Below are 23,040 nucleotides of genomic sequence, written 5' to 3' on the forward strand. Positions count from 1 at the left end.
CAGATGGGCATTTTTATTAAAACCAAGAACAAAAAAATTCTTTGTAACTCGTGAGATAATTCGATCGAATTCGTACTATAAAGTGGCAGAAGTGATAGGACAAGACCACGTGAGTGATGTAGACTTGGTGCTCGATCGTTTTGGATTTCTTGTTTGTTCCAACTTGGAAAGAAAGTAACTCAAACTCATCCAAATTGAAAGGGACTTTACGCAGTGGCCACGCAATTGCACCACTTTCTCCCACAAAGTGTTGGACACTATCTGACTAACTCGCTCAGTTGGTTTTTTAAAATGAATGAAACAAGCAAAACATTTACGACGAAGATCCTCCAAGGATTCCAATATTACGAAAGTCAAAACAAATTGTAACGACTGAAAAATAGGGTAATTAGAAAAACCAAGCGCAAGGATGCGCATAATTATGTCACATACTCGTCGTTAAGGCATCCACAATCATATTTGCTTCACGAAACACATGTTAAATTCTTATGTTCTTAGCATGTGATAAAATACTCCCACCAAACTCACTGTGTTGTGATACAATGTTTGGACCAAAGGATCAAATAAAAACTAAAAAGTGAATTCAAAGATATCTGATGGAAGAAGATGGATGAAGGATTGGACCCCACCACTGGCCTATGCAATAGAAACATCTTTGTTGTTGTTTTTGGACAGTGTTTGGAAATTGGATGGTTCATATTTCATGGAAATAATTTTAGGCAGCTTGTCTTTTTCATACATTAAATAATGGGTATAGGTACAGGCCAGGTTTGCATGCAAATAGTATGCCTATTTGCTTGTGGGGGCATTGAGCAAGAATCATTCATGATGTATATTTTTTACCGTCATAAGAAGATCTCTTGATAAAGGTATTCTGAAGAATGAGCTGGCTTGGCTGGAGAATATTTATTAGTAGAACCATCATATGATGCTTCATTTCTTTTGACCCTTCCTTTGACTAACATTATAGCTCTCGTGTGTTTAGGAGAGGGGTGATGTGTTAGAAAAAGACGTTCATATTGTCACATCCAAACATTAACCAAAACTTAATTATGGTGTTAATCTCTTTTTCTAAAAAGAAAGAGTTCTACCAAAATGTCAATTCAGAGATTGCTGCATCTGCTTGAGTCATGTTGCTGTATGGTCCAGTAACCTTCTCCACTGAACAGATCTATTCAATTGCAGGCTGCAGGTTAGGTTATTGTTCAATAAATAATTCCCTAAACCCCACCAGAGAACAAAATCTTTGTCCCAATTTGATTGTCAAAGTTAAGATAACGCTAAAAATAATGTTCAACATGGCACAGGTAATGCTGGTATTTCAGAATGAAATCAGCAAAGAACCAAAAACTCACGTGCACGGGGGCAGGCGGGCATGCAAAATGACGCTCCCAGACTCCCTCTTTCCCATAATACCACTCCGTCATGCTTACACTGACTTTCATTTGTGCCGAGCAAAAGGTAATAAATCTAAGATGGCTGGTAAATGAAATGACAAATAAGAAAGCCAATCTGAATACAAGAGAAAGTACAATTACCTTACCTTCTAAGGGAGGATGGTTCTATTATAACACAACCAACCCAAATAAGCTCAGACTCAAAGGCAGATCATTATCAGGGATTCATGAACATGAGAGATAATACTACAAAGGCTTTGGCTTTTAACATCTAAGGCCAAATCTTTCAGTTACAATATTAGCTGAGGGTTATTGTACATTGATCGGATGAACTAAGCAAATCCCAACAACTTCCATTCATCTGTCCTAGCTGAGCTCGTAGGTTCCTTCGGATGTCGACATACTAAAAAATGACTACCTAATCTACATAACTCGCCGCATCATGTTGCGACCCTGTTGCAAATCATGCACCAAGGTTGTTGCTTAAATTATGCCTAGGAGAACTCTGGCCACAACTTTCTCCATGGGCACTGGCACAAAATTTCTAAATTTTACAATCGTACAGAGTTCGGCTTCCTTGCAATACACAATCTTTGCTGTCTCGCAGGGGGGGAACTGTCGCATCATAAATCATCCGTATCATCTTTCATCATTGTGTTTGGACCATCATCAAAACCTGAACCAGGGGCAAGCTCATTTAGGTCGAGGAAACGTCTTTTCTGTACACCTTCGACTTCATCTTCCCCTGGACTATTTGATTTTCCAGGTGGCTGGATTTGCTCTTTCTCAACTTTCGTCTCAGGGTAATTTTCAACAGCCTGATCAACTTTCATTTCCTGGTCCTCATCATTACCATCTGAATCTTGACTTTCCATTGAATAATCCCCATTCTCACCTGCATCATAGTGTCCATCCGATGCATTTGATTTCTCAGGTTTCATAGACTGCTCTGGTTCTGACTCTGAGAATTCATATTGTCGATAATCAATACGATTTCTGGTGGCCCTCTTACTGCGTCTTAGACCTGACTGGAGCTCATCAACTGACCTCAATTTAGTTTCCCTCCTAGTGCGGCCTGGCAATTTCTTAACTTTTCGGGGTTCATCACTATCCTCGCTTGCACTTACGGAATCTTCTTCCTCCTCTTCTTCCTCCTCTTCAGCATTTTCTTCCTCAAAATGATACTCCTCATCTCCTTCAGAGCTACTGGAAAACTTTCTTCTCTCTTTACGTTTCTTTAAGTATTCCTCATCATATATAGCTTCACCAACTATATCATCATCACTGTCAAAGTCTGCCTCATTATCTGAAACTGCTTCAACAAATTCTTTCGCAGAATAACGTTGAGGCCTCTGTCTTCGTCGATTGCTACATTCAATACATAAAAATCAGTATATGAAAAAGTCCAATGATTTAAAATATACTGGAGCTGAACATCTTAAAAAGAAGAAAAAGAAGAAATTTGCTCACCCTCGATCCAATTGTTCAGATTTGTTATCTTCTTCGACATCATAATCATAATCAGGTGATTTAGGAGATGGAGCACTAAATCCTACATGCTCATAGGAATTTGGAGTAGCATTCCATTTACCATTACTAGAAGCTTCAGGTTTCACAACTCCCTCTCGTTTCTGTAAAGGTTCCGGGGATGGCTGCTTCCTTCTAAAACAGGAGAAGAATAAAAATAAGTCAAAAGTACTTTATTCTCACAGACAGAGAGAGAGAGAGAGAGTATGAAACCCATACTTGGTTATCTTGATTGCCTCATTGATGGACCGGTCATAATCATCTGCAAAATTATTAACACAATCATCGGAATCCATATAGCCATTGTCACATAGGAAAAATAACAGTAACTATAAAGATTGGTCATCAGCTACTTCCCAAAATTAAAATCTACACATTCAGGTAAAACTCAGATTAAAAATTCATGGGACAGCGCCCCCCCATTCCCCAAAAATCCCAACACAAGTACACTTCTATAACAACCTTTCCATCTATGATAGGCACCAACCTCTTAGGTAACCAACTACTACCAAAGAATATTGCTCAAAAAATCAATTAGGATTTCATATCAATAGACGACAGTCAATAGTATACATTAATCTGATCAGTTCATCTTAATCCGTCACCAGTAACCCAGAAACACAACCACCATAAGAAGAAGCCTCACCAACAGCCACATACCCTGCCTGAATCTAGTTATTCTTTTTTGCTTTTAATAAGAACCTGCATCTAATTATACAAAATGTAGAGAGAATGTTGGGAAGAAAAAAAATTGAAAACCACCACTCTTAAGAGTGGAACCGCAGGTTTCTAACAAGCAAAATACATCCAAGGTAACCTTTTAATTTGGTTTTACTCTGATTCAGCAACATGCCCACAAGTTCTCAATGGTTCGTCTATTTTGGCTAAAAGAGTCACTAGGTTTTTTAAGCAGTGCAATTGTCACGGGAAAACAAGGACAAAAGGTAGAAGTTTGTTTCCCTTACCAAAAGTGTAGGTAACTGGCTTTCTGTCACGGAGAGAGCGCCCTGGACCAAGGCCATCCACAGTCAAAAAATTATCAAGGAGGAGAGCTTGTCTGTGTTGCTTCTTCAGCAACCTCTCTTTCCTCTGTGCAAGCAGCAATTGTAAAGGAAGTTTATGAGATGAAATTTTTACTAGAAACAGGAAAAAGATGAAATGGCAATTCTCTCAGCAGATTTGTTGAGAAAATATACTCCAACCACATACAAGATATATAAACCCAAGGAGGTTAAAAGGTTGGTCAGCAATAGTATTACATACCTTGTGAACCTTCTCAATCTCTGCAAGCATGTCTCCTTTCAACTTTTTTCCTAGAGAAGCCTCTGTCCTATTTTTACTTGAGAAAAGTTTCTCCTGTGATAAGAAGATGCTTTTAAAATTTGGACCAGCCACAGATTCATTAAAACACTTAACAATACACTTTCGCAAAAAAGGTTTCGTATGAACACTTGATTTTATCACATTCTACTAATCCAAATCTTATGTGCAGTTTCTATTAGTAGTTTTTCCATATATACGAGATAGGATCTGATAAAGAACAATGCTGCTTCCCTTAACAATATTTGTCTCAAATTCTGTGCATATGCATTTGCATCTCCTACTTGAAGGAAAACAAATGTATTATCAATGGTTACCAGTTTCAGAGGTTATCCGTATTCCAGAAATACTTGAAAATGAAGACTGACTTAAACATTCAATCCTAAAAGTTTTGCAAGGAAATAAGAATACAGGGCACAACAGCACATACAGATGGGAATACAATTTTAGTATCTTACAGAAACATCTTGAAATTCATCAAAATTGGTTGCGACTGTTTCCCACTCATATGTCGCACTAGGAAGGACCTGGGAACCTTTCGCTTTTGCCTTCTTCACCTCAACCTTCCGTATCTCCCGGTATAACCTATAACCAATTATTGGATCATCTTCATACCTGCAGCAACCACAAACATCCAGTGGATAAACACTTGAATACAATTATTCAATGTACCCAAAAAAAAAAAAGAAGTTGTGCAATATCTCTAGCAATCGGTGAAAAAGATACTTGACAGACATTTCACACAATATTGGAAAATAATTGGAACCAAAAAGGTAATTTATTAACTAAAACAGTTTTGTTAAGAAACTTCATTATATTTACCAGTAAGAGATTCCTTGTGAATCACCTCCAACACGTTCTTTACGAAATGTTGAAAGTTGAACTCCATGCTTCAGTGAGTTGTCAATATAGTTCCGAATATCCTCTTGCTGCAAAACATCACTCAGATTTATTCCTTCTGGTAAAGTAACATAAGCATAGAAAAATCATTTGAGAAGTAGGTAATACAAAATCAATTTTCTAGTTCTAAAATCATGATTTGCATGTGATAAATCCTAAAAACCAATTTTGAAAAGAGGGAGAGAGAGAGAGCGCGAGAGGTACTTGGTCATGCAGAGTGAGAAAAAAAGAGGAAAACTAAGTATTGTATGCATCATCTAGTCAAGGAGGGAGGTCGTTCACTTCCCATTTCTCTCTCCTTCAGATAAAAGAAAACAAACTTCTCCAGAATATTACAAGAACTATAGCAATATAGTTAACCACATTGGTTTTGAGGGTGCCAGTAAGCTCATATAAAGTATTTCACATTGTCCAACGACTTGATACTGAGTCCTGTTTTCAACTAGGAAGAGGGAGGGGGAGGGGGAGGGGGGGAGGGGGCACATAATGAAATCCCACTCTGTAACATGTACTGGATCTCCAATAGATTTTAATGTTATTTTTAAGGGAACAGTTTTGTATTCAAAGTTTGGCCATAACAACTATCATCTTGCTTAGGCAATTGACCAAAAGGTTACTAATAATATTGATGAGTGGATTTTACATTAACTTTTACAGAAATTTGATACTAAGCGTGACATCTGTAACCAGCAGCTGGAAGGCATTAAATCTTTTTAATTAACACTATACCTCAACACGAATATCACAAAGTGCTTTCAAGATGACCACACGAACCCCAGGATCAAGTGTTTTATACACCTCGACCTCCGCCCTATCAAATTAACATTATGTGACATGTTATAAACAGAAAAAGATTCATATGTTAGAGTAGACAAATACACATGATTGCTCACCCATGTGAAGCAACAATGGGTAGATCTCCATCTGCAACCTGCAATTGGAGAGAAATCTGAATTAGGTTTACTGATTCTGTAGAACTACAAAACAAATTGGCTCTGGCTAAAATCTTGCCAAAAATAGTTATATGAGTAAAGTTACCCAATGCCACCAGTCTCTCAACTTTCTGCATAAAACAGTGACCCAAGTATCACGTGTAAGTGCCATTCGCGTAATAGGAGGAATTGCCTATAAAAGAAATCAATTAAAAGTTATGGGCAAGCTAGTAGCAATTTCATTGACAAACTATCAACAAAACATTAGCTTTCCAGCAGCATGGGCTTTCGTGAGGTCAAATAAGATTAAAATTTTATGGAGACATTTTCAACCTAATAAGCAAGACGATGACCACAAAAATCCACATTCAAGGAAAACCTAAAAAGGTTTCAGATTTATTTGGATTTTGAAATCTGAAAGGACAAAAGAAAGGATTGGCTAAGGGTGAATAAAGATAACATAAGAGTAGCGAGGAAGGCATGATTACCAAAGAATTAAAAGCAAAGATGGTCTTGCATAAGGGTGAATAAAGAAGAAGGATTCACATAATCAACCACATTCGGTTGACTTGTCTAACCACATTAGTCTTTTCCATAGGATTGGGTACAACATTAATCTTCTCCATAGGACATGTCTTCTGCAGAAAATTAGTCAAGATTCCATCCAAAATCATGCCTCAGCAGACACCAAAAAATTAAGACATTTAATCATTCCATATTATGATTAAGACTCTTGCATTAATATATACAGATTCTGATACAAACCACTGCCAGTCACACCATATATGTGTTGCAAGTGCCTGAAAGAAAGCTCCAGACTTTTCTTTTACATCTATTTCTCTGAACTTTAAAAGGTGTTCACAAGGACAAGGACTCAAGTTTTAAGGCTACTTTAGGCCAGGATTCTTAAAACCACGGGTTATGGTCGTTGTTAACAGCTGAAATATCCACAAAGCAATTTTAATAGCAGAAATAATCACCCCCATGAAGGCAGTTGTTTTCATTTCTATCTACATTTTGAAGGGAACCTAAAGCTTAGCATGGATGAGGTTTTCCACAAAGAAGTAGGCTATAACAACTCTAATGGACTACTTAGCAAGTTTAAGTTCTTGGAGAAATGCTTCTGAAATTTTAAAAATTGAAGCTTTATAACAAAAATTAACTAACGAACCTAACAATGCACAAAGTTACGAGTGTTCTACCAACCTTCAACAATGGAATGTGAATGTCACTCAAAGTGTCATTGGGTGTAATCAAAGCCGTCTCCAACTCCTCTGCCGAGAACTCAGGCGAGATATTTAGAAGCGGCCGAAAAACCTGGCAAGCACATAACAAAATGAAAAACGCATAAGCCCTAAAACACCAGGAAACAGTCCCAAAACCCTAAAAGGTCGAAGCTTCAAGAGCTAAAAATCGAAGCTTTGGGGGCTCACGTGCAAGAAATTGAGTACGGAAGCCAATTCCCACATAGAGCGGAGGGTCCAGCGTGGCAATTGCGAGGGCGGGGGAGGGCCCACCAGCGGCGTGATAATCTTGCTGGCGCTGCATTGCTGCGGCGACGACGACTCGTCGTCTCCCTGCTGCTGCTGTTCCTTTTTGGCAACGGCTCGTCGTTTCTCGGCGGGCTGGTTCTGCTGCTGCTGGTACTGTTGGAGCCGAGCGGCGGCGCGTAAGGTGCAGGCGCGGGAGGGACGGTTGCTCCTGGACAAGGGCGGGGTAGGGTTTGCGGTTGATGTTGCGTTGTCGTTTTGAGGGGGCTGCTGTTGTTGGGGCTCCGGCGAGGATCGGGCGGCCGGGATCGGAGGAAGGGAAGATTCTAGAGACATGGTTTTGGGGAGATCGAGAGGGAGGGAGGGTTTAGAATGAGATTACATGTGGAGGATCAGCGACGTTTCTCGCATTGAGGGTTTGGTTGGGTTGATTTTGTTTTCAGAGTGAGAAACACAGAGAGAAAAAGAGAAGGGGCATGGAGGACCAAAAGCTCCAAACCACCATTCACATATCACACAGGGTTTATTAATTTTCCTTAATATTAATATTAGATTTTAATAATTTGAATTAATTATTGATTTTTTATAAAAATTAATTATTAATATTAATATTTGTGTTTATGGGACTGCAGATATATGTAGGAAACCGAGAAAGAAAGAAAGAGAGAAGGGGAAGACGGGTAAATAAAGTTGATTTCAATTCAATCTCTGTAATTGGCATTAAATTAAATTTATAATATTTATCTATTTTTATCTATTTTCTGTTTTTTTTACAAACTAACCCTTTTTATTTCCTATATATAAATAAATAAATAAAATATTTGGACCCCCCCTTATATTTCCAGGTAAAAGAAATAAAGACTAGAAGGCTGTCAGGTGGATGTGTGTGATCATTATATTTAGTGTTCTATAAATTCTCAATTAAGTGCATGATTATTTCTATAAATTAAATAGTTAAACAGGGTTTAATATTTTGCTATTAACAAAATAAGAGATCTCTTTTTAGGAAATTACATTTACATTGTCTAATTCTTGGGCCTTTTGGTTTAAATTATGCAACCCTATGTTTAAGGGTAAGGAATAAGGGAAAAACATATGAACTCTAAAGATGGTTACATTTTCATGGTCTGCTTCTTTCTCTCTCCTTTATGTGCGCACTTGTTTCTTAAACTTCACTCCCAATCATAATTAAGTTTTACTTAAATAATTTGATTACAAGTCAACAGAACCCTTCTCTTTAAATTAAAATCTTTATTTTCGTTGAGAACATATAATTACAAAGAGAAGTCTTCGTGGTACAAAACACCAGCATCAGATGCTGCAGTTAGTAATACTTAGACAAAACTGAGGAGAAGCAACACTAGAGAAGAAAATAGGAGCACTACATTCTTGGATGGGTTGCTTGATAACCATGTAGCATGGGAACTAGGTGAACCGTTAGGTCCTGGGGTTGCAACAGCAGTGACATTTTCCTTGGAGCAAGTGTAGTTGCAACGGCTAGGACGAACAACTCTGTAAACACCACTGCTGGCTAGAATGAAGATGTCTTTTCGGTTGTCTTCGCCGAATGAGAAGATGTAGCCTAGAGCTGGAAGGCTGCTGTCCGGGACAGAGCTGCAAGCTATTGGAGAGTCGCGTCCACAGCTGAAAGGAATCTTGCTTGAGCTGAAGTTGCCACTGTTTTCTGGGTCCTCAGAGCCTGCCCATATGGCACCAGCATACAAGTCTCCAAACAAGTACCTAAAAATAAAAATCCAATCAAGATTAATGCTTCAATTGTCTAGCTTGGTCAGCAAAAAGTTTATGTTATTTTTCAAAGGAGTGTGATATTTTACTTCCATACTTGAGCTGAAAGAAAAGAACGGTTGTCAGTTACCTTCCAAACATGCATGGATCAGTCTCAGACCGGTAGATATAGCCTCCGGTTATAGATGCTGATCCTTCTTTCTTGTTTACTTCAGAATGGTTGTATCCCATTATGGGGAAAATGGGGTCTGTAGGTTTTCTGGATGTATTTCCACCAAGTGACTTTGGAGGAGTGAAAACATATGGGCCCTCGTAAAAACTCCAGCCATAGTTTCCACCCTTGGTGATAACATCCACCTCTTCATATAGATCCTGTTAGATAAACAGATTAGGATCAGAGGATGTATGCAATGGAGAAGAAGAGATGTCTTTCTGTTTGTCTTTGTTTTTAAGGACTTCGCCAACGAGGAAGTTGATATTGAAAACAGAAAATTTTGAGCACTTGGGATCATCTAGCAGACAGGATTGTGTTTTGTTGAATATGAAAATCAAGAATTGCTTGTACAAATGAAAGATATATATCATACCTGCCCAACGTCTGCGCATATAAAGTAGGAAGGCCTAGCAGAATCGAAACTGCAGCGCCAAGGATTTCTTAGTCCTAAAGCCCAAATTTCTGGCCTCAATTCTGGATCTTCTGAGAATGGATTGTCTTTGGGGATGGAGTAGTTTCCCCATAAAGCAAGTTTATCAATTTCTGCCTCGCCTGGAAGTACATTACAAGGGTAAGGAAAGAATGCAATAGGAAGCAGATGGCTTTGGTAACAGAAACTAGAATTACTTAATTCTGATACTCACTTAGTACGTTATTGACGTCAAGCCTCATAACCTTCCCAAGCAAGGATTTCTTGTTTTGAGAGAAGTTGTATGGATCACCTGTACCCCCACCGTCTCCCATCATGAGGTATAAGTACCCATCTTCTGGTCCAAAGAGTATCTGTCCTCCATGATGAGCTGTGAAGGGGAGGCCCATAGTAAATATCCTTCTTACTTCTGATGGTTTGGCACTTGTTGCCTGGAAAAAAAAAAAGGATCAGAATTCAGTAGGAAAAATTGAGTTAAAGTAACAAAAATTTATAATGTATAGAGGTGTACCAAGGAAGGCTGGGATGCTGTACCATTAGCAGAATACTCTGCTATAACAGTTTGGTATTGGCATGGTTGAGCACCATTATCAGAACCTATTTTTGAAGGATCACAATTGACATCTGAATTACATGAACATCTTCCTGTGCATCCTGGCCACGTCACCTTATCACAGTTGAATGAAGCAAAGAACCGGCCATTTTGCGCGAAGTTGGGATGAAATGCAATACCCATCATTCCAAATGCAGTATCAAAATGAACTTCATCAGTTAGATCCACAAAGGGACTGGATTCATCAAGCTCCATTGCAGCCCCTGATCCCTCTTCAGGAATAGTTGCCAACCAAATCTTGCCTTGTTGACTGGAGAAAAATGCGCGGTTGGAGCCATCAGGATGAGCAACCATATTGAGGTAAGATCCATTTCCAATTTTCTCAAGGCACAAACCATGTGGGGGGTTTGGAGTTCCAGAGTCATTTAGAGTGACAGGCTCACCACCAAAACATACTGATCCATCACCAGAGGCTCCACCAAATGCATTGCAGAAATCGGCTTTCGATTGCCAGAGTTTGGTCAGCTCACTAACATTGGACTTGACAGGCACTCCAGCTTGGCCTTGTAATGAAGGGGCAAAGGGAGAGTTCAATATGGACACATTTTGGCATGTGTCCCATATGTTAGAGCAAAAATCATTCACTTCTTGGATAGACTGAGATGAATTTGCTGAAACAGTGGAGTTGCAAAGTAGAGGAACTGGCCGGGGCACAGAATCAACTGTAAAAAGCTCACCCGAAAATGGATCGCACCTCTAAAAACCATGACAGAAAATAAATAAGGAATTGAAGTTTTATGTATGGTGACTATGATTATAACATTATCAGAATAAATCATAAACTGTGAGCTATATAATGAAGGGAAAGACAAACACAAAACCATGCTAGCATTTCTATCAACAGAGCACACTGTATTTGTGGAAATTTTAAAATTGGAAACACTGAATTGGGAGGGTATATATAATAAGGGAAAGACAAAAGCCTTACCGCACAAAGTACTGATTTTAAGAGAGAAGCACAGCCAGAATTGGAGATGTTCATGGTTTGGAATTGTTTCTGTATTTGTAAATCTTCAGTGGAGTTGCAGCAAGCGGTTTCATTGTAAGGACAAAATTTGAGTGGGCTACTCAGGGTAGAAGGTGCCCCTGCACCAATTAATCCATTCCAACTCAACTTCATTAGGAACTGCAGAAGATAATCAAACATAAAGCAGCAAACTTTACAACAAAAAAGAAGAAGAGAGAAAAACCCACTTGAATCAATGCATAAAGGATGTGAAAAGGAAGTATCAAAAAGCAGCAGCAAGTTGCAAAGCAGAAACCCAATGGCAAGAACACCACCCATCACTACACCAAGAGAGAAAGGAGAGAGAGAGAGAGAGTGAGTGAGAGGAAAGCAGGTATCTCTCTTTATAACATCTCTCCCTTTAATCTACTTCAACAGGGTCCAATTAGCAACAGTGTTGCATTGACTTGAGAAATGCTGAAGGATTGTTTACAAACTAAAAGTTCACTGGAATATCAGCATTCTGCCAATCCAACCACTCTAGCTTCTATCTGTTATGTATCTCCATTATTTGCCCATCTATATGTTCTCTCTCTCTCTCTCTCTCTCTCTCTCTCTCTATAGACCAAAATTTTTATATTCCGCTTCCAGAAGGGAGATCATTTTCAAATCTCTCTCCCTCCTTTTTTAAACTCAACTCTCTCTATCTCTCTCTCCACTTCAACTCTCTTCAGCTCTGCTCCAGAAATGAATATGTTTTCAATTTGCTTTCTCTCTCCCTCTAAGGCTTTTTTGACTCCTTGTTTTCAACTCATTGATTTAAGACAGAGGCACCATAACTTAAAGCGAATTAAAGACTGAGGCACCACCATGATCAACTTGACAATTTACATATGGTTTGACTTTTCCTGAATACTTTATCCAAATTGATGGGGTTGTTGGGAAGGAAGGCACCCACTTGTTTGTTTACATAGAAGACAAACCTGGATAGATCTTGGTTGGCTTCAGTGTTTCCTGTGCCATCAACACTGATTACCCAAATGCCCTTATGGCTATAGTGTGTGTTCAAAGTTGAAACCCAACACCAAAAGACATGCTGGAAAAGCATCATCATATTCAATATGATTGAGAACCTACTTAGAATTCCAATATAAAAAAAAAAGGTTTTAATCTTGGGATTCAACGGTGATGATGATGACATCAACAGTTGAAGAAAGAAACCAAAGTATGATGTGGGTTGATAGAGTTGTATCTGCATAATATATGTGGAGCTCTTCTAGAAACAAAATAAGGGTCATCACATGCATCATCACAGGTTCGACATCAATGTTTGTTTGGCAGGTTTTTCTGGGATTAAAAAATAATTAATTTTAAAAAAATGGCTCAAAGACAAGGACCTGTTCACATTAAATAAGAGAAAAAAAGCAGCTGTAATTGTTGAACGTGGATAGCAGAAAGTGGATACAAGAGCTTATTAGATATGCTTCCTGAGCACTGTTTTCTGATAAACAAATATTTTTCTTTTCTTTTCTTTTCTTTTCTTTTTTTGAAAATGATCAATAGTATACCTGAAGTTTAGCAAAAAGCAGAACAGTGTTTCCGCTGCCTTCGTGTTTACTTTTTGTCCTGTTTCAGCTATAACTCAGATATGAAGAGCTTTTCTTTTGGATTTGATTGATGCCGGCAACAGCAGCATCCATGTACATCTTTCTCATTCGCACTCTTTGATCTCCATTTTGAGTTTTTCACGTAAGTTGTAACGTACTTATGTACCCTAGTTAAAGTAAATAAGACAATACTGAAACTTAGAAATGTTAAAAGGTTAAGGTTAGTACTAAAAAAGTGGTATTGGGCTTGGCCATGCTTTGCATCTTGTGACACAGGGGTGGCGGGATATGGGAAAGGCCAAGCGATGACCTGCAACACGTAAGTTTTCTAAGGGCTCAACTACAAAGAAAGTCTTTTCAAGTGTAACCGCTTGCATATAAATTCGTAACTTTTTAAGGGATCAACTGACAGAAAAAGTATTTGCATATAAATTCGTAACTTTTTAAGGGATCAACTGCAGAAAAAGTATTTTAAGTGTAATCGATTGCATACAATTCGTTGTAATTCTAATTAACTAGCATATACTTAATATTTCGTCTTTGTATATTGAACTGTCAATATATTATCAATAACATCTCGATATGTACATAGAATTTATGCATACTTAAACGACAAAAACAATCCTTAATTGTTAGTAAGTTTTTGCTTCTTGGTTGGAATGTTATTAATATACAGACTTGCTCCACAAGATGTCCACCAACTCTGTTCCACAACTCGGCTCGCTTTTCTGTTGTATTCACGCTGGTCCTCCAAATAAAGCTTAGCGACCTAGTTAGCGAAATTCTACAGTGAATGTATGGACTATATATTTCAAAAGAAACAATCTTAGAGAAAGTGAATCTATTGGGCTTTGTTAGGTGGGCCATGGTGGTTTTGAAGATTGGGATTATTGGAACTGCAAATTAATACATACAGCACGTTCATGGCAACGTAGTTAGTAAAATACGAGACGGGAAAAATGTGTATAAAGTACATAGAGATATTTGTTTGATATAATTTTAAAACCATACGGGAATAATTCGTGAATTTACTCATAATGGAATTGATATTGTTAGTATCAGTGATAGTTCACAAGATATAATCCAGTGTACAAAACAAGATATGAAAGAAGAAAAAAAGGGACATCTTTGTGTCCCTTGAACAGTTTTGTAGACATAGGGGAGCAAGAACGTTGACCGTGAGTCACAGAGTTGACTGCATGTTCCTTGGCACATAAGAAATTGCAGCGGCTTGGTCTTGCAGCTCTATAAACACCACTTCTTGTTAATATATAAACATCCTTCTTGCTATCTTCTGCAAATGAGTACACGTACCCAAGAGCAGGGGTGGCATTAGAAATTTCAGCTGGCACAATGTTACATTGAATTGCAGAATCACGAGCACATTTGAAAGACATTTTTGCAGTTGAAAAATTCCCACTGTTTTCAGGGCTTTCAGTGCTTTCAGTGCCTGCCCAGTGCCCACACAGCATCAGCATACAAATCCATGTACAGATACCTGCAATGTTGTTCACAAAGCGTGGTTATATTTATTCTTCCTTACTAGCAAATCACAGTATGACGCATGTACACGTGTATTTACTATTTAGTGCACGGAGCAAACTGACCTTTTGTGCATGCATGGATCGGTCATCGATCGATAGAAGTAGCCGCCTGTGATGGAGGTTGATGCAGCTGATCCTACATTATTCTTGTCTATGTCAGAGTGGCTATATCCCATTACAGGGAATATGGGGTTTATGGAAGTAGCAGATGTTGTTCCTCCTGGAGACTTTGTTGGCTGAAAAGGAATGGAGCCCTCATAAACTCGCCACCCATAGTTTCCACCCTTTATCAATATATCAACCTCTTCATATTGATCCTGCAAAATGCAATGAAAACTATGAATGCCAAAACCCTTTTGGAGAAAACAACAGCTTCATAAAGGTTTAGCAAAAACATGATATTCAAACCTGTCCAGAGTCTCCACAGAGAAAGTAGGAGGGCCTTTCTGAATCAAAACTACAGCGCCAAGGATTTCTGAATCCCAAGGCCCAAATCTCAGGCTTCACATCCTTGAGATCAACAAATGGATTATCACTTGGTATAGAATAATGTCCCCATAGCCCTTTTCCGCTTATTTCCATTGCACCTAGTAATTGTGGCAAAACAGGACAATTATTTCAACACAGATAATGATATTTTAACCATTTATGCTTGTTTATATGCCAACATAACAACATTGTTTCAAACTGCGCAGTTAAAATATAAACAAAGATCAAACATTTATACTTGTAATTCCCAGGACTTACTTGGTATGGTATCTATGTCAAGCCTCAGAATTTTTCCAAGCAAGGATTTCTTGTTCTGTGCAAAATTGTAAGGGTCATCTCGATTTGAACCGTCTCCCATCATGAGGTATAAAAAGCCATCTGCAGGTCCGAAAAGAATCTGACTGGCGTGACCTCCCCTGTATGGAAGCCCCATTGTGAATATCCTTCTCACTTCTGAAGGATTTGCACTTGTTGCCTAACAAGAAAAACAGACAATAAGAAGCTCATGGATGAGTTTCATTGCAATAGTTCGGATGATAGTTTTCTGAAACATAAAATGGAGAGGTGTGCATTTATACCAAGGAAGGCTCTGACGCTGTACCATTGGCAGTAAATTCTGCAACAACACTATGATATTGGCATGGCTGCATCAGTAACGTCCAGAAAGGGTTCAGATTCATTGATCCCCAAAATCCCATTTGATCCCTCATCAGGTATAGTTGCCAACCATATCTTACCTTGCTGGTTAGATACGAAAGCGCTGTTGGAACCATCAGGATGTGGAACTAGATTGATATAAGCTCCATTTGCAATTTTCTCAAGGCAAAGACCAGCTGGAGGTGAAGCTTTTTCTTGACTAAATGAAACTGGTTCACCTTTAAAACACACATCATCTTCTGACCCACCAAATGCTTCACAGAAGTCCTTCCTTGAGCGCCACTGATCAGTCAGTTTGGAAGGCAACGAACTATATTGCATCCCAACTCTGCCTGGCATTGGTGGAGCAAATGGAGAACTCAAGATGGATATATGTCCACATGTATCCCACAATTTTGTGCAGAAGTCAATTGAATCTCCAACTTTGGACTGATGGGGTTTCACCAAATCAGTGGTGTTGCACAAAGCAGGAACTTTTCTAGGCCCAGAATCAATTTCAAATAGCTGAGCAGAAAATTGATAACATATCTGCAGATTATGGAACACCAAAAGTTAGCAAAAGCAAAGTACTTTCTCTAGTAAAACTAACTTATGTGGCTGGACAAAGAGGCTTACTGCACACATGGTCAATTTCAGGAGAGCAGCACATGCAGGATCAAAGACGTTTAGTGCTTCAAATTGTTTCTGCAACACCAAATCTTGAGTGGAGTTGCAGCAGACGGTTCCGTTGTAAGAACAGAACTTCAGAGGAGTGTCTTACTTTATAGGTTGCCCTGTTTGCATTGATAGAAAATAACTCGTTAACTGATGGAAATAAATACAAAACATATTCGTTAAAGGGTAAAATACGAAATGAAGAACAAAAACAGATGCAGAGACAGAGAGAACCAACTTGAAACAGTGCACAGTGGAAATGAGGACAAACAATCGAGAAACAATGATAGGGAGAAGAGGAACAAAAAACAGACACAACTATTCATCTTGGATTCAAAAGAAACAAAAGCTGATAGAGTGCAATCACTTTTACTCGGAAACTGTCACAAAAAACCAAAACCAAAAGCTACAGTTTCTACTTTGTACTGCAAACGATTGAGAGCAGAAGATAAACGGCCAAGTTTCCTGTCCATTCCCTTAAATTACTCTGTGATTGCTTGGTTAATGTGTTTTGCGAGTTTCAGTTATTGTTGGGTTTATTTAGTTTATGGGATTCCACAAACATCATATTGAATATTGAAGAAAGCATTAGAAAAACAAGTCTCGATTTTTACATTGCATAAGCAGCCATATGAAAGTCAAGTTTACTTGGGTTTTACCGTTTTGCTTAAGGAAAATCATAGTTTATGCAGAAGTGTCCCGGATCTCAAGCAGACAAACCCAGTACAAGATGGCTTGAGAAAATGAGGTTGTGTCTGCTTTGCCACGACAAGAGGTCCTTTGGTTATTTGTGGTGCTTGTAAATGCCTGTGTGAAATTGAAGAGAGGGCAGAGGGAGACATTTTCGGATTTTCCTTTGATAGTCAGAATGTGCTTTTAACCCTTTTACAGATTTTCGTCATCGCATTTGTGAAGAAGACGAAGCAATGCCTACGCTTTCATTTTCGGTTCTCTGTTCTTAAAGCCACCATTTCAACTAGGAGCTGAGTTGATTAAAGAGGAGAAAAACAATATAGCATGGCGGCTTGCGAAGCGAAGGCATAAGAAGACTAGTAAGAAACACCAAAGAAAGAAAAGTAGGAAATTATTTCAATTAAAAATAATTTCAAATATAGTACATTATGAATTTCTAGCACATCTTTAGTCTACCCATCTCAACATCTGATTTAGTTTTAAATTGCACCATGAAAATGATGCATTAGGAAACCAAGTTAACAGCAACGAAAAGAATATCCATCAGTCCTCAGCTCCACTTCAATAGGCTGTGCATTTATGTTTCCTTTGGCTACAGGCATGCCACCTTTTTGTTTTCACGGTTCTCTCCTCTTTCCCCCTTTCTATCTTTGTGCCCAATAACCAGGTAGATATCAACTTTCAAGTGCACCAAGCGCCTTCATGTCCTCCAGGAAGGCCATGTAAGAGTCGTCAATGCTCTGTGGCTTCGGTACTGACGATGAGTTCACAGACTCTTGTCTAACAAAAGGAGTTGCTGACTGGGTAGGTGCTGCTGTGGTTGGGAGTGATGGTTTTGCTTTTGCTTTGGGGGCAGCCATCTCTCTCCTTACCCGAACAGACGCAGGAACCTAAACCCAGAACCAGAAAACAGGCTTAGGTCATAAAAGTTTATTGATCCAAACAGACAAAATGTAAAGAGTACATATTGACATCTTGCAGTATGATAAAAGTCTCATAAAGGTCTACCCTAACCACCTTGAATTGTAACAATAAACCTCTACTACCTGCATCTTCCTTTAAACAAAATTAAAAAACTGATGGAGAAATTACAAACCAGAATGCTTATTGAGTTAGGTGTTACTTATAGTAACAAGCAACAATGCCACATGCATAGCATAAGGACGTGATAAATCCTACAGATAGCGAAAGTGAATCAACTCACCATGGCTGTAAGTTCTGGAGTGTGCTGCGCCAGAGGCCTCTTAACAACAGTAGATGCTGCAGATTTAACATATGAAGGTTTCTGATGAGCAGCCACTCGGTTTGCAGCATGATCATCATCTTGATAAGTAGGAGGGGGGCCAGGTGGAAGTGGCGGTCTCATCATTGGGGGTGGTCCAGGAGGAGGACCATATGGTGGCCTGGGGATCATTGGGGCCATCATTCCTGGGGGACCTGGTCGACTGGGAAGTCCAGGAGTGGACAATGGTGGCCGCATATCTGGTGGAGGTGGGGGTGGAGGGAAACGAGAGATACCTGGGGGTAATACATCAGGCTGTAAATTTGGAATCAGGGTGGGTCCAGGCATTGGAGGCTGTTGTCTTGGAGGAGGAGGTGGTGGAAGCATGTTAGTAAGATCCTTGGTCACTAGAGTATTATTGGTTTCAGTATCAGACGTTACACCGTCAGACTGATTATTTGTTGACTTAGGAGGTAAACCAGGAGGCGGAGGAGGAGGAGGAAGTATGGTGTGCACCTACAAGAGAGGAAGAGGCATTATTTTCACAAATTGAAAAACTTAAAAGATAGGCTTGGCCACCCATACAACCTTTCTTTGGGCTTACCAGTCAAGCATATACTACTACTTTCGAATATTTTGCTAACTTTTACAACTCTGAAAATTCTTGTTCCTCTTAATAGAAGATATCATTTCAATGGACAATAAGGGGCAGCTTACCTGCGTCGAGTCCTTAGAGGTTGATTGATCAGACAATGTAGATTCACTGGTTTCCATCTCATTTCTGCTGATACCAGGAGGAGGTGGCTGTGCGGACTTTTGCAGAGGTGGAGGAGGGGGAAGTAAAGGGCGATTAGCAATCTCTTTAGGCAGGGGTCCTGGAGGTGGAGGTGGAGGTGGTGGCAAAGAGATACCTGGGTTTACAGCCGCAGGGGTAGGCGGTAACGGAGGTGGAGGAGGTAGAGGTAAAGACTCAGGGATGATGGAGCTATCACCAGGCCCATTGTTACCAGAATCGTGCAGAGGTACAGCTAAAGCAGCATCCTCTGACTCCATTGTTGAGGATGACGATGCAGCACCACTTGAAGAAGCAGCAGATAATGGAATTCTGGGCCCTGCAATTCAAATTCCAAAAGAGAATAAGAGAGAGAAAGTAAAGTGGTCACATTATGACACAAAATTGGGGTGGGGAGGGAAACCAGACCTATCGATGATTTAAACATTGGAGGCTTTCCAGGCGGTGGGGCCCCAGTAGGATTCAGGGTTGGGTGGTAGTAAACGGAGTCCTGCAGGAAAACATAAGAAATTTTGGTTTAATATATTGGAAAAAAGAAGAAGAAAGAATTTAAAAAACATTTACAAACCAGGCATATTGTACCTCAGGCATCGGATGCTTCGCTCTCTCCTCTTCTTCTGCAGTTCGTCTTTTAGGCGGCCCCAAATGACTGACCAGAAAACAAACTATAGTTCATATATCAAAACAAACAGAAAATGAATTCAAGTATTTGACCACTGGCACAGAAACAGATTCGGAAAACAGATTTTTCACCTGAACATAACTGGGGCCTCACCCTTCTCCTTCAATTTCTCTGCATATTCCTGTACAAAAGAGTACATAAGACTGATCATTGCAAGCAAGAAAATTATTACAACAAGGCACATGGATTGAACATGAAGTTAGAAGACCCTGAACCACTAAGTCACCAATGAAAGATCACAGTACAACAGCATATAACAATGTGGCTAGTTGAATTTCTGAAAGAATGGTATAAAAACAATGTTATATGTGAAAATTACCTTCCTCTTCTTTATAACAAGGTTAAGTGTATCCTCTAGTTGCCTCTTCTTGTGTTTTCTTGCTTTGTCCAGAGCACCATCAGCCTCTGTGCCAATCAGTAAAATACATCAGTGGGTATGAACAGGAAAAGCAGCATGGCATGGCTGCATATCAAATTAAAATAGTAAAAACAAAAAATCTAGACAAAGAGCAGCAAAAAGCAAGATATAGTAAAGCAGTAACAAAACCAAAAACAATAAGCACAAACTGAAATTTTCCTTTAAGAAAAAAATTCATTGTTATCTATATCAATATTAATTTCATTATTCAAAAAAAAAACTTACACTACAATGAGTATGTTTAAAAAAATTAAATAAAAAATTCATTATGTTAAAGAACCTCTAGGTTTGAGACAGCAGATGAAAATGAACTTCTAGAATCTTTAAACAAAAGTCCAGAAGTCAATTGTGACTTACTCATCGTTTTCAGCTTATCAATCTGCTCCTTCAGTGTCTCGGGATCCTTCTTCAAGATCCCCACCTCCCTCACCTTCTTTCTTTCTTTCTTATTCTGTTCGTCATAGACAACATAAAGTCAGAAGTGTATGAATAAAGATTTAATCTATGCAATAAGCTTATCAAGAACACCAAAGGTAACAATATAAATGGGGGTAATTTCTTGGAACTGCACATAATCATACAGTCAATGGATATGTGCAAGTACCTAAACACAGGTCAAATACGTTTTTCTATACATCTCAATTTTAAGATGAGGACCTCAAACATATGCTATAAAAAAAACATTTATCAAAACAAACTCAGAAACATAAAGGTAACAGCATGGTCATACATCTGCTTTCCAAATACAACTGTGTGTGTACACATATATACCTTTCTCGACCTTTGGCTAAGCCTGATAACTTAGAGGGTAATATCAAATGACAGCATTGACCTTTCACAAACTTGATGCTATTAATTCCATTACAACAACCCAAAGCCTGCTATGCTTACATCTTCCTTTCAAAAATAAATTGGGATTGCAGATGCCAAACTACAATATTGATTAAATTTATGCACAAAAGAAGGTACCCCATTTAAATTTATTTCAGATTAGTTTAAATGGTGACTAAACTTTGTAGACAAATTTAGATATTTGGATACTGTAGTTAAATTTCAAATTCGATATAAGTTTATCTTTTTCTATTTTCCTGTGCTTTCTGGCAAAGAAACGAGGGGAAACATGAAATTAGAGCAATGGAGTACCAAATTGAGAAAATCGATTGAATATGGGCAAAAACGAACAACCCAACTTCGAATTAAGCATGGAATCAAGGAATTGAAAGAAGAAAAGAGCAAAAACGGCGTAGTTTTGAGAAGTAATTACCCTTTTCAACTCCTTCTTTCGGAGCTCCTTCCGGTAAGCGTCCGTAGGGTTCATCACCTTGCCTCCCTTCGTCGTCTTCATTGTGATCTCTCTCTCTGGCTCTCTTCAAAGTTGTTCTCTTTTTGTTGGTTTTAATTCGATTTCAAGGAATATCGGGTAAATTCAAAACAAAAGTTGCAGAGCGAAACGTGGATGATGCAGAAAATATTTTCCTCTCTTGCTCTAAAGTGTTGAACGAAACCCCGAGGACCCAAAAACCTCACCTAGCTTTTTGTTTAGCCAGCTTCTTCTGTTTTTCCTTAAGTGTGATAGGAAACTTATAAAAGATAAAATCAAATCAAAATTTTTTTTTTTTTTGTTCTTTATAAATAATAATAATAAATAAATAAAAGGACCAGCATGTAAAAATAGTATAGCCGCGGGGCTATACTATTTTTTATATAAAAAATAAAAAGTCCGTAGTATAGCCGGACGGCCATACTATTTTTAATATAAAAAAGCCCATAGCTATACTATTTTTTAATTAAAAAAATCCCATAGTTAGCCGCGCTGCTATACTAACTTTCATTCTAGTCTCTAGATGAGCAATACAAGATAAAATTTAAAAACTTTGCCCAAGTGCATCTCTAGTCTTATCTTATACCCCAATAATAGTTTTATTAAATACATCCTTAAATAAAATAATTTGAAAGTATCCCTTATAAAAAAAAGGCTTTTTATCACAAATAGTCCTTCACGTTTACGAAATTATCACGAATGGTCTTTGAAGTTTTTTTGTGACACTAATAGTCCTTAACATTTGGGCTTTTTATCACAAATGGTCCCCGCCGTTATAAATTCTGTTAAGTGTGACGTGGAAGATAAATGGAGCCCACATGTCCAATCACATTGTAATATGTGGATAAAAAATAATTAAATAATTTTTTAATGAAAATTCCTTTTTTTTTTTCTGCTACTTTTCATCCCCCTTCCTCCGTCTCTCTCCCCCTCTGCCCTCGCTCTCCACCCTAATAGGTCTTAGATCTGTCATTTGACCCTTAGTGTCTATGCCGCTGCTGTTTCTGGGTTCTTTCATTTAATTAAGTCGGGATTTTTTTCTATGAAATGTTGACTCATTTTCAGTATGAGGATTGTCGGTTTTGTGGGTCATCTGGTTCTTTCATTCCATGGAAACATGAATTGATGGCTTTTGATGTAGTAATTTTTTTTCTTTCTTTTTTTTAAGATTTTAGTAGTGAGGATTTGGTATTTTGGCAGAATATGTGGCTTTATGTTTAGAGGTTGGACTATGATTCATACACATTAATATACTCTGCATCTCTGTTTATTGTGTTCTTTTTTTTTTGGCATGGTTTCCATGGCGGTACAGATGGCCCACATCATAGCATTAGAGTTAGGGTTTATGAATTTGAAGGGCCACTCTTAATGCATTTCTCATCCAATTTCAGACCAATTGATGCAAAAAGCACAACAATAATGCATTTCTCATCCAATTATAGAAC

General features: G+C 38.5%; 3 protein-coding genes and 1 pseudogene across 4 annotated transcripts; all 4 read right to left on the reverse strand.

Moving 5' to 3' along the window:
- Positions 1-1,529: 1,529 nt before the first annotated feature.
- On the reverse strand, positions 1,530-8,088 carry LOC110752091 (DDT domain superfamily). Of its 2 annotated transcripts, none has more exons than XM_021952686.2 (12): positions 7,510-8,088; positions 7,283-7,393; positions 6,183-6,269; positions 6,038-6,075; positions 5,874-5,955; positions 5,067-5,173; positions 4,703-4,859; positions 4,188-4,280; positions 3,890-4,013; positions 3,144-3,186; positions 2,868-3,056; positions 1,530-2,765 (listed from the first exon to the last, which is right to left on the reverse strand). In XM_021952686.2, the coding sequence occupies exons 1-12, from the start codon at positions 7,900-7,902 to the stop codon at positions 2,021-2,023; spliced, it is 2,169 nt and encodes a 722-aa protein (XP_021808378.2). In that variant the 5' UTR covers positions 7,903-8,088; the 3' UTR covers positions 1,530-2,020. The 2 variants fall into 2 exon arrangements, with proteins under 2 accessions (XP_021808378.2, XP_021808377.2); XM_021952685.2 differs by having other exon boundaries at positions 2,868-3,059.
- Positions 8,089-8,771: 683 nt separating this feature from the next.
- LOC110752118 (HIPL1 protein-like) lies at positions 8,772-12,562 on the reverse strand. Its single transcript, XM_021952720.2, has 7 exons — positions 11,764-12,562; positions 11,498-11,655; positions 10,468-11,265; positions 10,171-10,387; positions 9,900-10,078; positions 9,443-9,684; positions 8,772-9,306 (listed from the first exon to the last, which is right to left on the reverse strand). The coding sequence occupies exons 1-7, from the start codon at positions 11,852-11,854 to the stop codon at positions 8,901-8,903; spliced, it is 2,091 nt and encodes a 696-aa protein (XP_021808412.2). The 5' UTR covers positions 11,855-12,562; the 3' UTR covers positions 8,772-8,900.
- A 1,618-nt stretch (positions 12,563-14,180) lies between these two features.
- On the reverse strand, positions 14,181-16,939 carry LOC110752076 (HIPL1 protein-like; annotated as a pseudogene).
- A 594-nt stretch (positions 16,940-17,533) lies between these two features.
- On the reverse strand, positions 17,534-21,837 carry ELF5 (proline-rich family protein). Its single transcript, XM_021952681.2, has 9 exons — positions 21,539-21,837; positions 20,632-20,725; positions 20,176-20,261; positions 19,928-19,977; positions 19,757-19,823; positions 19,583-19,664; positions 19,099-19,493; positions 18,364-18,897; positions 17,534-18,049 (listed from the first exon to the last, which is right to left on the reverse strand). The coding sequence occupies exons 1-9, from the start codon at positions 21,617-21,619 to the stop codon at positions 17,834-17,836; spliced, it is 1,605 nt and encodes a 534-aa protein (XP_021808373.1). The 5' UTR covers positions 21,620-21,837; the 3' UTR covers positions 17,534-17,833.
- Between the last annotated feature and the right edge of the window lie 1,203 nt (positions 21,838-23,040).

This window comes from Prunus avium, chromosome 5 (assembly GCF_965620075.1).
Source record: "Prunus avium chromosome 5, drPruAviu1.hap1.1, whole genome shotgun sequence".
Lineage (NCBI taxonomy): Eukaryota > Viridiplantae > Streptophyta > Magnoliopsida > Rosales > Rosaceae > Prunus > Prunus avium.

Bases quoted from the DNA above. Each gene is read 5' to 3' on its own strand.
- ELF5 (XM_021952681.2), bottom strand. From the start codon at position 21,619: ATGAAGACGACGAAGGGAGGCAAGGTGATGAACCCTACGGACGCTTAC. The intron at 20,262-20,631 runs GTAAGTCACAAT...TGATTGGCACAG, and splicing joins TGATAAGCTGAAAACGATGA to AGGCTGATGGTGCTCTGGAC. The intron at 19,665-19,756 runs GTACAATATGCC...GTTTTCCTGCAG, and splicing joins CGAAGCATCCGATGCCTGAG to GACTCCGTTTACTACCACCC.
- LOC110752118 (XM_021952720.2), bottom strand. From the start codon at position 11,854: ATGGGTGGTGTTCTTGCCATTGGGTTTCTGCTTTGCAACTTGCTGCTG. The intron at 11,656-11,763 runs GTGGGTTTTTCT...TAATTGGTGCAG, and splicing joins TCCTTTATGCATTGATTCAA to GGGCACCTTCTACCCTGAGT. The intron at 9,307-9,442 runs GTAACTGACAAC...TTTTATTTTTAG, and splicing joins GATCCATGCATGTTTGGAAG to GTACTTGTTTGGAGACTTGT.
- LOC110752091 (XM_021952685.2), bottom strand. From the start codon at position 7,902: ATGTCTCTAGAATCTTCCCTTCCTCCGATCCCGGCCGCCCGATCCTCG. The intron at 5,174-5,873 runs GTATAGTGTTAA...GATGTTTTGCAG, and splicing joins TTTGTGATATTCGTGTTGAG to CAAGAGGATATTCGGAACTA. The intron at 3,187-3,889 runs GTAAGGGAAACA...ATAATTTTGCAG, and splicing joins GCCAGTTACCTACACTTTTG to ATGATTATGACCGGTCCATC.